The sequence below is a fragment of the Rhipicephalus microplus genome, chromosome 2, assembly GCF_043290135.1.
Source record: "Rhipicephalus microplus isolate Deutch F79 chromosome 2, USDA_Rmic, whole genome shotgun sequence".
NCBI lineage: Eukaryota > Metazoa > Arthropoda > Arachnida > Ixodida > Ixodidae > Rhipicephalus > Rhipicephalus microplus.
In genome coordinates, this window is record NC_134701.1 from 126,175,082 (window position 1) to 126,187,701 (window position 12,620).

The 12,620-nt window shown below is 45.2% G+C and overlaps 2 protein-coding genes across 2 annotated transcripts in view; both read left to right on the plus strand.

The window, feature by feature from the left end:
- The first annotated feature begins 2,910 nt into the window (after positions 1–2,910).
- On the plus strand, positions 2,911–3,281 carry LOC142791279 (uncharacterized). The gene has a single exon (XM_075885463.1). It carries the CDS (start codon positions 2,919–2,921, stop codon positions 3,279–3,281), a length of 363 nt encoding a protein of 120 aa, XP_075741578.1. The 5' UTR covers positions 2,911–2,918.
- Positions 3,282–6,831: 3,550 nt separating this feature from the next.
- LOC142786049 (phospholipid-transporting ATPase ABCA3-like) overlaps positions 6,832–12,620 on the plus strand; it is a 57,328-nt gene continuing 51,539 nt past the window's right edge. Inside the window, exons 1-2 of the mRNA XM_075883910.1 lie at positions 6,832–7,088; positions 10,601–10,930. Coding sequence (XP_075740025.1) covers positions 6,846–7,088; positions 10,601–10,930 — 573 coding nt within the window. The 5' untranslated portion in view covers positions 6,832–6,845. The remainder of the gene's footprint in view (positions 7,089–10,600; positions 10,931–12,620) is intronic.

Below are 12,620 nucleotides of genomic sequence, written 5' to 3' on the forward strand. Positions count from 1 at the left end.
GCTCATATACATCGCCTCCTTTTTCTTCGACAGTCCAGGATTGGGTTTCACTGCGCTTTCTATAATCATGTTCGTCGTTTGTAAGTCAAACCTTTCATTTATGTCCTTTATAGTGCGTACACATATGCCATGTTTATCAGAACAGTTATGTTGATGATATCTAGACCACATACAGACACACAGAATAAACAGATGTATGTATGTATGTATGTATGTATGTATGTATGTATGTATGTATGTATGTATGTATGTATGTATGTATGTATGTAATGGATGGATGGATGGATGGATGGATGGATGGATGGATGGATGGATGGATGGATGGATGGATGGATGGATGGATGGATGGATGGATGGATGGATGGATGGACGGACGGACGGACGGACGGACGGACGGACGGACGGACGGACGGACGGGCGGGCGGGCGGGCGGGCGGGCGGATGGATGGATGGATGGATGGATGGATGGATGGATGGATGGATGGATGGATGGATGGATGGACGGACGGACGGACGGACGGACGGACGGACGGATGGATGGATGGATGGATGGATGGATGGATGGATGGATGGATGGATGGATGGATGGATGGATGGATGGAAAGAAGGAAGCAAGGAAGGAAGGAAGAAAGGAAGAAAGGAAGAAAGGAAGAAAGGAAGGAAGGAAGGAAGGAAGGAAGGAAGGAAGGAAGGAAGGAAGGAAGGAAGGAAGGAAGGAAGGAAGGAAGGAAGGAAGGAAGGAATTGAATGGATCGTAATGGATAGGAGCGGAATGAGGATGGATGAGATGAAATAGGATGGATGGCATGATGAATAGGTGGGTGTGTTAGTGAATAGGTGAACTGATGAATGAATGAATGAATGAGATCATATGAATGAATGAGATCATGAGATCATGATGAATGAATGAATGAATGAATGAATGAATGAATGAATGAATGAATGAATGATAGAGATCATATAGGGATAGCGTCGACTAATAAAGGATGGATGTCTCTGTACTTAAGTATTGAATCATCATGCACAGAAAGACGCAAGCAGTTGGCAATTCAATAAAAAATCTTTCCTATTGTGAGCATGTTGCAGTGACTAAACTTAGCAACTTTTAAATGATTCTTAAGTAGTACAATTATTACATGATTGGATGAATAGCTCAAAGTAATTTTTGGTACTTTCAATCTAACCCTTACATCCTGAACAAGCGTTTTTTTTTTCGAAGTTACATTCTCTGTAGATAAAGAATCTACATGGATGGATTGGATGAAATGGATGGCATAGATAAAATAAATGGAATACATGGTGTAGACGGAATGAATGAAATGGATGGAATGTAATGGTTAATAGGTGTGTGTGTGTGTAAGTGGGTAGGTAGACGGGCGGATGGGTAGGGAGGAAATCAGGAAGATATGAAGATAGTTTCAACTGATAAAGGGTGGATGTACATGCACTCACATACAGGCGCAGATACACGCAAGCAGTTGACAATTTAATAAAAAAATCTGATTGTGAGCGTGTTGTGTTTACTAAAAATTGCAACTTTTAAGCAGTCCTGAAGTATTACAGCTGCTACCTCACTAAACGAATAGCTCAAAATAGTTCATATGGCACTCTCCATGAAACCCTCACCTCCTGAACAAGCTTTTTTTTTTTCAAAATACATTCTCAAGAGTGCTGTTTTTTTTTTCTAAATCAAAACTCTACATCATATTCTGCCATCGCCAAACGTTTATAATTCTCAGTGTTTAACATCTGTGGAGCCATAGCAGGGTGCTTAAAGCTGTTACCTTTGTAACTGATGCCTACTCGAAATATGATGTTTACTAGTACGTGCGTCGACGCACAACGGGTAATCATCTGCTAGAATCAACAGTACATTTCAGGGTTCAAATTGAGTCACTGTAAAAAAAGCCAATAAGCCAGTAAATAGAACAACGCATCGTACTGTACTTCCTCATTTTTTTCACAGCTGAGCTGTGCCTTCGAGCTGACACTATATGATGCACGTTTTCATAACTATAAGATACTGTGCGCCACCATGGTGCAGACAATTAACACCGATCTTTGCGTCATTTCGTGCACCAGCTGTAGTAAAATTAAGAAGCACCTTTTATTACTCAAAGTAGAACAAATTTGAAATTATCATGTCAAGAAACGTTGAATGTACGGTTCACCGTAGCGCTATTTGTTCATTTGACACGGATACCAAACTGCAACGTTATCGCACCAAGATGGCGGCGCAGAAGGGCGTCCAGAAAATTATACATAGGTATAAAACTATGATAACCTGAAAGTATACAAAGCGAAGTACATATTTTGAAAGAAGCGTAAAATTTGTTTAGAACTTGGACTCACTTGAAAACGTCGGCTTATTTTGGTAGCCGTGACAATGCATTGAAACAACTGCCTTACTAATTATTCCTGTAAGTCGACCACCCAACCAGATGCTTTGCGCGCTACGGCAGTTTCTTTTTAAGATAATTTAGCCACACAATATGAATGCTGATTCGCCGTATGTTCCAAAAATCTGAACTTCATGTATAAAGTATACTCGAATAGCTAAACCGACGCCTGTCCAGGGTGTAGAAGCCCGTAATAATTGTATGGGCTGTGCTACATTCATTTACTTTTTTATACTTTTTGCCCCACAATAATTCTATGTCCAGGCTGTGGTGATATCCTCACAAAGTTTCACATCACCGTAAAGTGCACCGCTGCCCTTCTCTCCCACCAATCCTTCGTTCCAGCCATACCCCAGAGCAGTAGGAAGGCGCCCTTCGCGTCGGCGCCCCCGAAGTCTGTCGGGTGCTCGTTCAGAGGGCCCTTGCTGTCGCAGATGTTGTCATAGGCGTCCCGGAGTAGGGACCCTGCCCCTTTGCTTTGAACTTAACCGAAATGTTTTCATCATCATCGCAGCGTCGATGGGCTGCCTGGGCGAAGTGTTCATGGAGCACTACGCAAGTGAGGTGAACAGCGCCTTCCTGTCGGCCGTCGTCGGCATGGCTCCCCAGGTGGTGCGACTGCTGCCGTCGTGCTCCTATTCACGCGGAATGACCAAGATCTTGCAGCTGGCCTCCGAGAACTACGTCTGCCGCGTGGGAGGCGCCGAGCTGGACAGCCAGTGCAACAGCAAGGTCGCCGAGTCGAAGCTCTCGTTGCATAAGTGCTGCAAGCGTGAGTGGTCCTCCTCTCGGCCGTTTCGGCGATGTTTGGGCTCTGTGATTAGAGACGATGTGCTATTAAGTGTGAAGAAAGACTTCGTTCGGAACACAACTTCGATTTGAAGATTTTGTGATCGTCCAATGGAGAATTTCTCAACCTTTCAAAAAATTCAAAACACCTGACTACGCACGAGTTCAAAAGCAGTTTTCGATACTTTTTCTTGTACACCTAACCCACAGCGGTGGTCCATGGTGGTTAACATACTCGACTGCTGACTCGCACATGCCAGGATCAATTCCTCGTGTCATCGACTGCATTTTCTATCGAGGCAGAAATGTTCGAGACCCATGTATACTTAGGGCCATGTATACTGTGCACTTGAAAGACCCGCTGGTGGTCATAATTTCTGGAGCCCTTCACTACGATGTTTCTCAAAATCATATCATGCTTTGGCAACGTAAACTGCAACAATTATTATACCTTCTACACCTTCACAAGGAATGTGGGTGTACCTTCACTTCATTTCTGCGTTTATTTTTTTCAACGAAACGTTTTAGAGTAAGCATACCTTTTTTGAGAGGAGGGGGAAGTAACTATAGCATATAAACAAACAATTCCACATGGGTTAATTTGGGGCACCTACATAACTGGAGCTAGAACCACTACCCTAGCTGCATTTGTAAAGAAAAGCCTCAAAATGGAATTTTTCATGCATCAAGAAAGTTAAAAGCAATAGTAATCTGGTTCTTTTTGTACCCTCACATTGTTTTTATTTCTACATCAGTGAAACGTTGGTTGCAACTATTTTACAATGCGGTACTCTCCAGGTAATAAATCTTAACAAAAAAAGTCACAGCTTTGCCACAAAGGTGAAGCAATGAACGCGATGGCAACAAATTGGAAGGTCACGCGAAGAATAACGAGCAGATCAAAACGTACCCCGCATTTCTCTCATACAAATTAAGCACGAAACGTATTTACAGGTACGGATGAACGCGAATAAGCATTTCAGTTGTTACTTCACTGTGTCTCAAAAGCGCACCCTTTTCGCAAACGGAGAGAGTGCTACGAGTGCAGTGACCACTGTGCTCCCGGTAACTACAACAGAATTGTTCCGGTGAAAGCCGAAACCAAAGTTGACGATTGTCCCAATCGCGAGGTAAGCGAGAGCACGCGAGAGCGCCCCCTCTCCGCGGGGCAAAGAACGCGAAGGAGTTGAGAAAGCGTGCTGCCGCGTTGTGACATTTTGGCGGCGCACGCTTATTGCGCCATCTCGCTAGTAATGCTGAAAACATTATATTAGTTCCCCCGAGATGCCCATCACCAGCGGGAAGTGGTAGATATAACTAGCGTGCCGTGTGAACGTTGAAGGAGGTGGTCCTTCGTGGCTTAGTGGCTAACTCCTCGCACTCACAGTTCAAAGATCGGAGGTTGTTCGATTCCGCTCGCCGGAATCTTTTTCTTTAACATTTTTTAAATATGATAGTCTTTCTTAGAGACCTTTGACGGAAAAAGTTTTGTCTGTCTGTACGTTTTTCTGTTTGTCCACCTTAACGATACCTCAAATGGCACTAAACGGCCAACCCATTTCGCAGCACCCTCCAATGCATATGTGAGGCGCCATAACAACATGCCTATGCTGTGTATGTCTGCCTTTATACTTGAAGAGGTACACACAAGTAACCCTAAGGACTGTAGCGTTTATCGGGCGGCGCTGACAGTGCGACGCGATGCTCAAGAAGGTGTTTTCAACGCTTTGCTACGACGACACGGTGGTGGCACCTGCCCGTCGCGTTGCTTTCTACACGTTATCACCTCCGAGACTGGCGCACATCTTTCTCCGTGGTCGCGCACGCCTTCGTTATCGAAGATAACTGCCAGATGGCGCTCGTGTCTAACGTGCCTAGATGCACATGTTCGCCTCCGCTACTCGCTAGAGGCATTCTAACGCAGCGCCTTCAGAATACCATTCATGGATTTTCTTGCGCAGAACATATAATAAACGTTTTGTTCACTCTCTCCAGGCGCAAGACTATCGTCTTTCGACGACATTTACTGTGTAACATGTGGATTCCGGCCTTTTTTTCTTGCGTTTTCATATATCATCATCATCATCATCATCATCATCAGCCTGACTACGTCCACTGCAGGACAAAGGCCTCTCCCATGCTCCGACAGTTAACCCGGTCTTGTGCTTGCTGCTGCCAATTTATACCCGCAAACTTCTTAATCTCATCTGCCCACCTAACCTTCTGTCTCCCCCTAACCCGCTTGCCTTCTCTTGGAATCCAGTTAGTTACCCTTAACGACCAGCGGTTATCCTGTCTACGCGCTACATGCCCGGCCCATGTCCATTTCTTCTTCTTGATTTCAGCTATGACATCCTTAACCCCCGTTTGTTCCCTAATCCACTCTGCTCTCTTCTTGTCTCTTAAGGTTACACCTACCATTTTTCTTTCCATTGCTCGCTGCGTCGTCCTCAATTTACTATCATTCATACTATCAATCAGGTAATAGAGAAATGCTCAGAATATAACCAACCAATATACATAGCCTTCATAGATTACGAGAAGGCGTTTGATTGAGTAGAAATATCAGCCGTCATGCAGACACTGCGGAATCAGGGCGTCGATGAAGTATATATAATCATCCTGGAAGAAATCTACAGGAGATCAACTGCTACCATAGTGCTTCATAAAGAAAGCAACAGAATACCAATCAAGAAGGGTGTAAGGCAGGGGGACACAATCTCCCCAATGCTATTTACCGCGTGCTTACAGGAGGTTTTCAGAAGCCTAGAATAAGAACAGTTAGGGATAAGAGTTAATGAAGAGTACCTTAGTAACCTGCGCTTCGCCGATGACATTGCATTGCTGAGTAACTCAGGGGACGAATTGCACCTCATGATTACGGAGTTAGACAAGGAGAGCAGAAAGGTGGGCCTTAAAATGAATCTGCAGAAAACGAAAGTAATGTACAACAACCTCATAAAAGAGCAGCGCTTCGAGGTAGGTAATAGTGACCTTCAAGTTGTAAAAGACTATGTCTACTTAGGGCAGGTAATAACCACGGAGCCGAACCACGAGATTGAACCACGAGTATAAGAATGGGGTGGAGCACATTTGGCAAGCGCTCTCAAATTATGGCAGGTAGATTGCCACTATCCCTCAAAAGGAAGGTGTATAACAGCTGTATCTTGCCGGTACTTAGCTATGGAGCAGAAACCTGGAGACTTACAAAGAGGATTTTCATATATATTGATACGTATACATATACGGTGACTGACGGCGACAGTACGAGATTCTAACATACAGTACGTGATTTCTAACAAAAGTCGCGAATAAGTAAAGGACTAATATTAAACACTGCCAGTCTCCAGCGTGCGTTGTGCAGTTCCCGCCTTCCCCTGCACTCAAAATTGTTAAACATTTTTTTATAGAAAAATGTCTCCCCTGTTGGTCGGCGATTGTCTACTTATCACAGTATTATTTGTAATACATTTATTTTGCCAGTACCTTCTTTTATAAGATCAAAATAAAAGTGGATATTTACACTTTCGTAAGCGATTGCATAACTCCCCACCTCTATTTTTTTTTCAAGAAAATGGCATAAGAGTTTTGCGCAACAAGCAGCGAACGGGTCGGTTTCTTCAACGGCTATTCGCAGACTCCAGCAGCCCAGACCGGATGGAGTACGTGATCCAACCGTTTGACGTTCATCCTTACTCGGCCTTCTACGAGGTCGCCACCCTGTCCGTAGAGGGCGCAGCGCTCATGGTGGTTCTGTTATTGCTCGAGTACTACATAGCGAAGATTGAACGGGCGCTGACCGCGCTTGAGCCGGAGTGCTACGAGCAAGACCTGGTGCCCTTCGCCGACAAGCCAGTCCAGGCCGCGTTGCCCAGCATCACCCGTCACAAAAGCGTGAAGGTGATTTCTGAACCTGAATGTGGTTACGATTATGTTCAGCAGTTACGATTATGTGTATTCCTGCATGTCTGGTTACAAAGTGAAATTGACGAAGACGGAAGTGATGCAGATACGCTCTAAGTCACCACTGAAAGTTTTATTCGAAGAGCACAAGACCATGGAAGTAATAAAAAAACTAAAACAACAAAAATATCAAAAAAGAAGTGCACCAACATTGCGCAGAAGTGTTGAAATGAATAGGAAAAGTTACAAGCGTACCACCTAATGGCACATACGTTAAGAAGATGTGCGAACTCCTTGTTCATGTGATTCATCGAGGCTTCATTGATGCATGCTTCATCCATTCGTTTAACATAGATTCTAGATAACTAGAAATGCGACAGAATCATTCCATCTAAACTGAATGGATGAAGCATGTGTCAGTGAGGCATCAAGGCATCTCATGGACAAATAGTTCACACGTCTTCTCAGCACATGTACCTTTAGGTGATACGCTATGTAACTTTTGCTGTTAATTTTTAACACTTCTGCGCAAAGTTGATGCGCTCCTTTCTTGTTTTTATTTCTTTTAAATCATCTAACTTTTTTGTGTTCTTCGAATGAAAATTTTTATTGAGAGTAAGCCCACGTATGTGTCCCTTCCGTTTTCGTCGATTTTGCGATGTATACTCAAAAAAATGGCAGCATATCCACGGAGTGAATGATGGAGAGTGGGGCGAAGCATCCGTCCGTCCATTCGTTCTTGCTTCCGTCCGTCCATGCGTCCGTCCGTGTGACCGTCCGTGCATCCATTTGCCCGTCCACGCGTGCGTCTGTTCGTGCGTCCGCACGTCCATCTGTGCGTTCGTCCATGTATCCGCCCCTGCGTCCGTCCATGCATCCATCCGTCGGTGCAGCCATCCGTGAGTCTGTCCATGCATCTGTCTGTGTGTCCGTTCGTCCATCTATTCAACACTACAAGTATCACCATCTCGCATTTTTTCATCACATATTCCCGATATGGAAGCACCGCCATCCAGCGGGCATTCCAAGGACTAAACGAGAGGCGACACACACACACACTTTGTTACGGCTTGCGCTTCGGGTCTACTTCCCACCTTTAACCATCTCGAGTTCATGGTATATACTAGTTCACTGTATTCATGGCACTGCGGCCCAACGCTCGCTAAACCTTTCTAAAACGAAGGAGGTTACGCCCGGCGAGTATAACGTAGCAACCCTTTCTTGTCAGATGTTTCTCAATGTACATGCCAATGGCTGATAATGGGGATGAGAGACAGGAGAATTCGGCTTTTACTTTCTTACGGTTTGCGCTTCGTGTCTACTTACCACCTTTAACTACCTCGACTTCATGGTATATACTAATTAACTGAATTCGTGGCACTGCAGCTCAACGCTCGCTAAACCTCTCTAAAACCAAGGAAGTTACGTCCAGCGAGTATAACGTAGCAACCCTTTCTTGTCAGATGTTTCTCAATGTACATGCCAATGGCTGATAATGGGGATGAGAGACAGGAGAATTCGGCTTTTACTTTCTTACGGTTTGCGCTTCGTGTCTACTTACCACCTTTAACTACCTCGACTTCATGGTATATACTAATTAACTGAATTCGTGGCACTGCAGCTCAACGCTCGCTAAACCTCTCTAAAACCAAGGAAGTTACGTCCAGCGAGTATAACGTAGCAACCTTTTCTTGTCAGATAGTGCTCATTGTACATGCCAATGGCTGCTAAGGGGGAAGGAGAGACAGGAAAATTCGGCTTTTAGTTAGCGCGCACGCTACCAATTTTTCATTGTTCAACAACGCACAGGAAAAATCTCCCACCGGCACCACCTTGCAGGTCAAAACGTAAGACTGGTTACACACTACGACTACGACTACGACTACGAGGAACGAACGGGTGCCGTTATAAGGAGCTTCGCCCCTAGAATGCTGCCGGCCCCACCACGGAAGTCTATAGCGGTAGTTGCTGACCCGCACAGATCGAGGGATCGAAACATGGCTGTGGTGGCTACATTTTTGATGAAGGCGAAAATGCTGTATAGGCCCGTGTGCTCACATTTGGGTGCACGTTAAAGACCACCAGGTGGACAAAACTTCCGGAGCCCTCTATTACGGCGTCCTTCATAATCATACATTGTGGTTTTTAGGCGCTAAACCCCACATTTCAATAAAAAATGCTGCCGTTCTAACAATGCTAACTTTCAATACTATTCATTCCTGATCACTTTCACCATGATTACCGTCGTCTTTAAAATCATAGGACCACTTTGCCGCTCACAGCGAAGAAAAGGCACGAAACCATGTCGCTTTGTCTGGTCCTCCATCACCCTTCGCAGAACTTTCCTTGTCTGGGCCCCGACGGGCACGTGCTATTAGTTTACTATTGATCAAAGCATCGTGTGGCCTCGGGGAAAACTCGCTGAATGCGCTAATACACATATTGTAGTCCCGAGAAACAAGATGATGGGGCCACCAAACCTCCCCAGTCAAGTGAGGGGCTTCACACATATCGGCACGGGGTGATAATGACTCTCGGGCGAAAACATGAGCCTTCTGGGTGGCCTGGGCCCAATACGTTGAGTCCGGATAGCGCAATCGCTATTCCAAGCCGACCGCGTCTTGTAGAGGGGAGCCCACGTTAAATGGCCAGGCACAGCCAGGTCATGTGTACTTCACAGGACTTCTATGTATCAATTTTCGCTTAGCAGTTCTTCAAACTCTCGCCTTCACAGACATTTCAGTTCTCCGTCATTTCACTTTATGTACTTCGTCTAAAATGGACGAATCGATAATACAGGCAGCGACGCTACCCTGCTGTTCCCCCGCTAACTCGTTCTGACGACATGATGCTGGCTAGTGTATAACTTGTCATCACTGAAAAGTGACCGCATCGTGTTTTATGAGTCGAGGATTACGCATCGCAAGTTTCAGAAAATTTCATTACCTACCGTAAGTGGCTAAAGCTGCCCTACTGCTAAGGGCGAGGACACAAGTTAGACTCTCTGCCACAGCGAACACCTTTAGACTGGGGCGAAGTGAATACAAAACACCCGAACCACAGAAGGTTGTAATTAATTTTCAGTCCTTTCCTACTGCCTTCCTCACAATGATACGTAAAGGCCAAGCAACTGTTACGAAGAATCGTTATTTCGTTGTGTCGAAATGAAATGAAGATATGGGAAACGAATTCTTTGACTATTGGCGTCACACTGGTGTTCAGATCCATACTTCTAGTGCCAAATTCAGGAATGAAGTTCTGTACTTCATTTTCTTTTATAATAACGAATCCATGATGGCAACGTTATTGGTAATAAAGCCCTGACAGATGACTTCATCATACTAAACTGTCTCGGCGTTTAACTTCAGTTTTCCTACAAGAAGTTACCATGCCGTAAAGTACTGTTCAGGTGCTGCTTTAAAGGGAATGCGCCCAGAAATTTTTTTTTTATCTTATGACCGCTTTTGACGGCGTAAAAGTGCTTACTGGCGTGTGTCTCATGGTTGCAGTCCGGCAAGCACTTGGACGCCGACGTTGTGGAAGAAGACCGTTTGGTGGCTACCTTAGTCAAGGCACAGGCGGTAGAGGCGGACGTAGCACCCCTGGCGGCAATGTTACATGACGCACACATGCCATCCGCCAAGACGCAACCGGTGCCGGTCGGTCACTCGAAGCGGGCGTCGGTCACTTTAGCCTCCTCGCGGTTGCCTGCGACAGACACGAAAGCACCTGAGGCACCCCTGGTGGACGTCGCACCAGTCTCCAACATGAAACGAATGCTCGTCGTGCAACGCTTGCAGAAGACGTACGGGTACTGTGACGTCAATCCAGTATTACAGGTGGGTGGCATGTACCTTTCTCTGGTGTCGTTGCGTGTCTCCGCTAATAACATGGAAGCACGCAGTTGATACCGACTAGCCCAGTTAAATGCCTTAACCAGTGGTGAAGTCTTCATACAGGGACCCCAATTCACGGAATTCAGACAAGCCCCAATACAGTGAACAGCTGTGCGAGGGCCAAACGAAAACGAACACGTAAAAGAGAGAATGAGAAAGGAAAAGATTGCAAAATAGAGAGAAAGAAAGCGATAGATTCAATGAGGAACAGAAGATTAAAGAAAAATAATGGGATTCAAGACATGAAAAATAAAAGGCGGGGGAAACAGAGAAAAAGAGAAACAAAGAAGTGATAAATAGAATACGAGGAAGATAGCAGAATGAAGAAATAAAAATAACAGACCTTTTTCATAAGGTCTTTTCCCATAGTAGGCTGACTTCGCAATAGTCTCTAACAACATATAAAAAGTTTAACCGACAGAAAGCCGGTGTGCCTGCCCTTCACTTGGAAAAAGACAATCGTGCTGTCTGGTTCCCGCTAGAACGAAAAGTGTTTTCTCGGTTAAAGCAAATGCTATGCACACTCAGTTGGCTGCCACTACCTAAAACAGCATGTTTGTCTGAGCAGCGATGTCAATCTCTGAAGGAATGCACCAGGACTTTTCAAGCTTCTGACCTGCAGCCAACTGTCCGAAACGCTCGAGAAGTACTTGACGTCAAGAAATAATAAAAGAGGAAATTGATCGCACATTCATGCAAATTCTACATTTGTTTTCGAGCGATGGTTTTGGCAGGAACTCATATGTATTTTATTGTGACAACAATTTTATTGGCACTCTCGATGGGTCTTTCGCCGTCGGCATTGGCGTCACCATCATGTTCCGTCTAAGGCCCAATACGCTAGAATCTCCCTGCGCTTCGTATCTTCCACCTGCGGGTAAAACGTGCATGAATGGGGGCGACGAACGTGGCCGAAGAATAAATTAAACGAGCCAAACCATCTCTGTCGCACAGAGGGCGGATGCGACAACGTCATTCCGCGTGCGAGGCCTGCCTCTGATTGTTACTCAAGCGCACGGAGCCTGAAGGAACGCGGAAGGGTGCGGGGTAATGTCGCTTGAGCAGCAACGGTGAGGTTTGATAATAACAACGAGATCACGATGACTCGCGCACGCGCGCACTGTCTCGGCAGGCATTAGCCTACGCCTTGTATACCCTTCTATGTGCTGCGCTCTAAACGCGAAGAGACTGTTTTAAAACCACATCTCTCCCTGGAGCAGCCGTATTCTCTTAAAGCGCCGTTTTGGAGAGTTAAGCGAGATCGGATCCGAAGCATTCGTCACTTGAATGAGTGACTGCGTGACCACCATTACATATAAAGAAAAGTGGTAAAAGGTTTTATTGCCGTGCACTGTCAGGAGTGCAATTACTCTTTTTTTAACATGTGCGAAATTCTGACAAGAAATAGAAACCAGGCAGCACGCAAGATTGCAGGAATATTGAAGAAAGGGGGGACGAGTGTATTGGCGTACCCTCTACCCCGCTGACAAAAAAAATTATTAGAATTTTTTGGTATCCGTAATGCCTAGTAATGTTCTTTCTAATACTGCGCAGCAGGTAGACTCATGTTTCGCCCTATAAGCAGTGTGGAAATCCCAAAATAAAACTTTTAGAAGTAGTGCTACGCATGTGC

What these genes read in the sequence shown, in the direction of transcription:
- LOC142791279 (XM_075885463.1), top strand. Translation starts at nt 2,919, where the DNA reads ATGGGCTGCCTGGGCGAAGTGTTCATGGAGCACTACGCAAGTGAGGTG.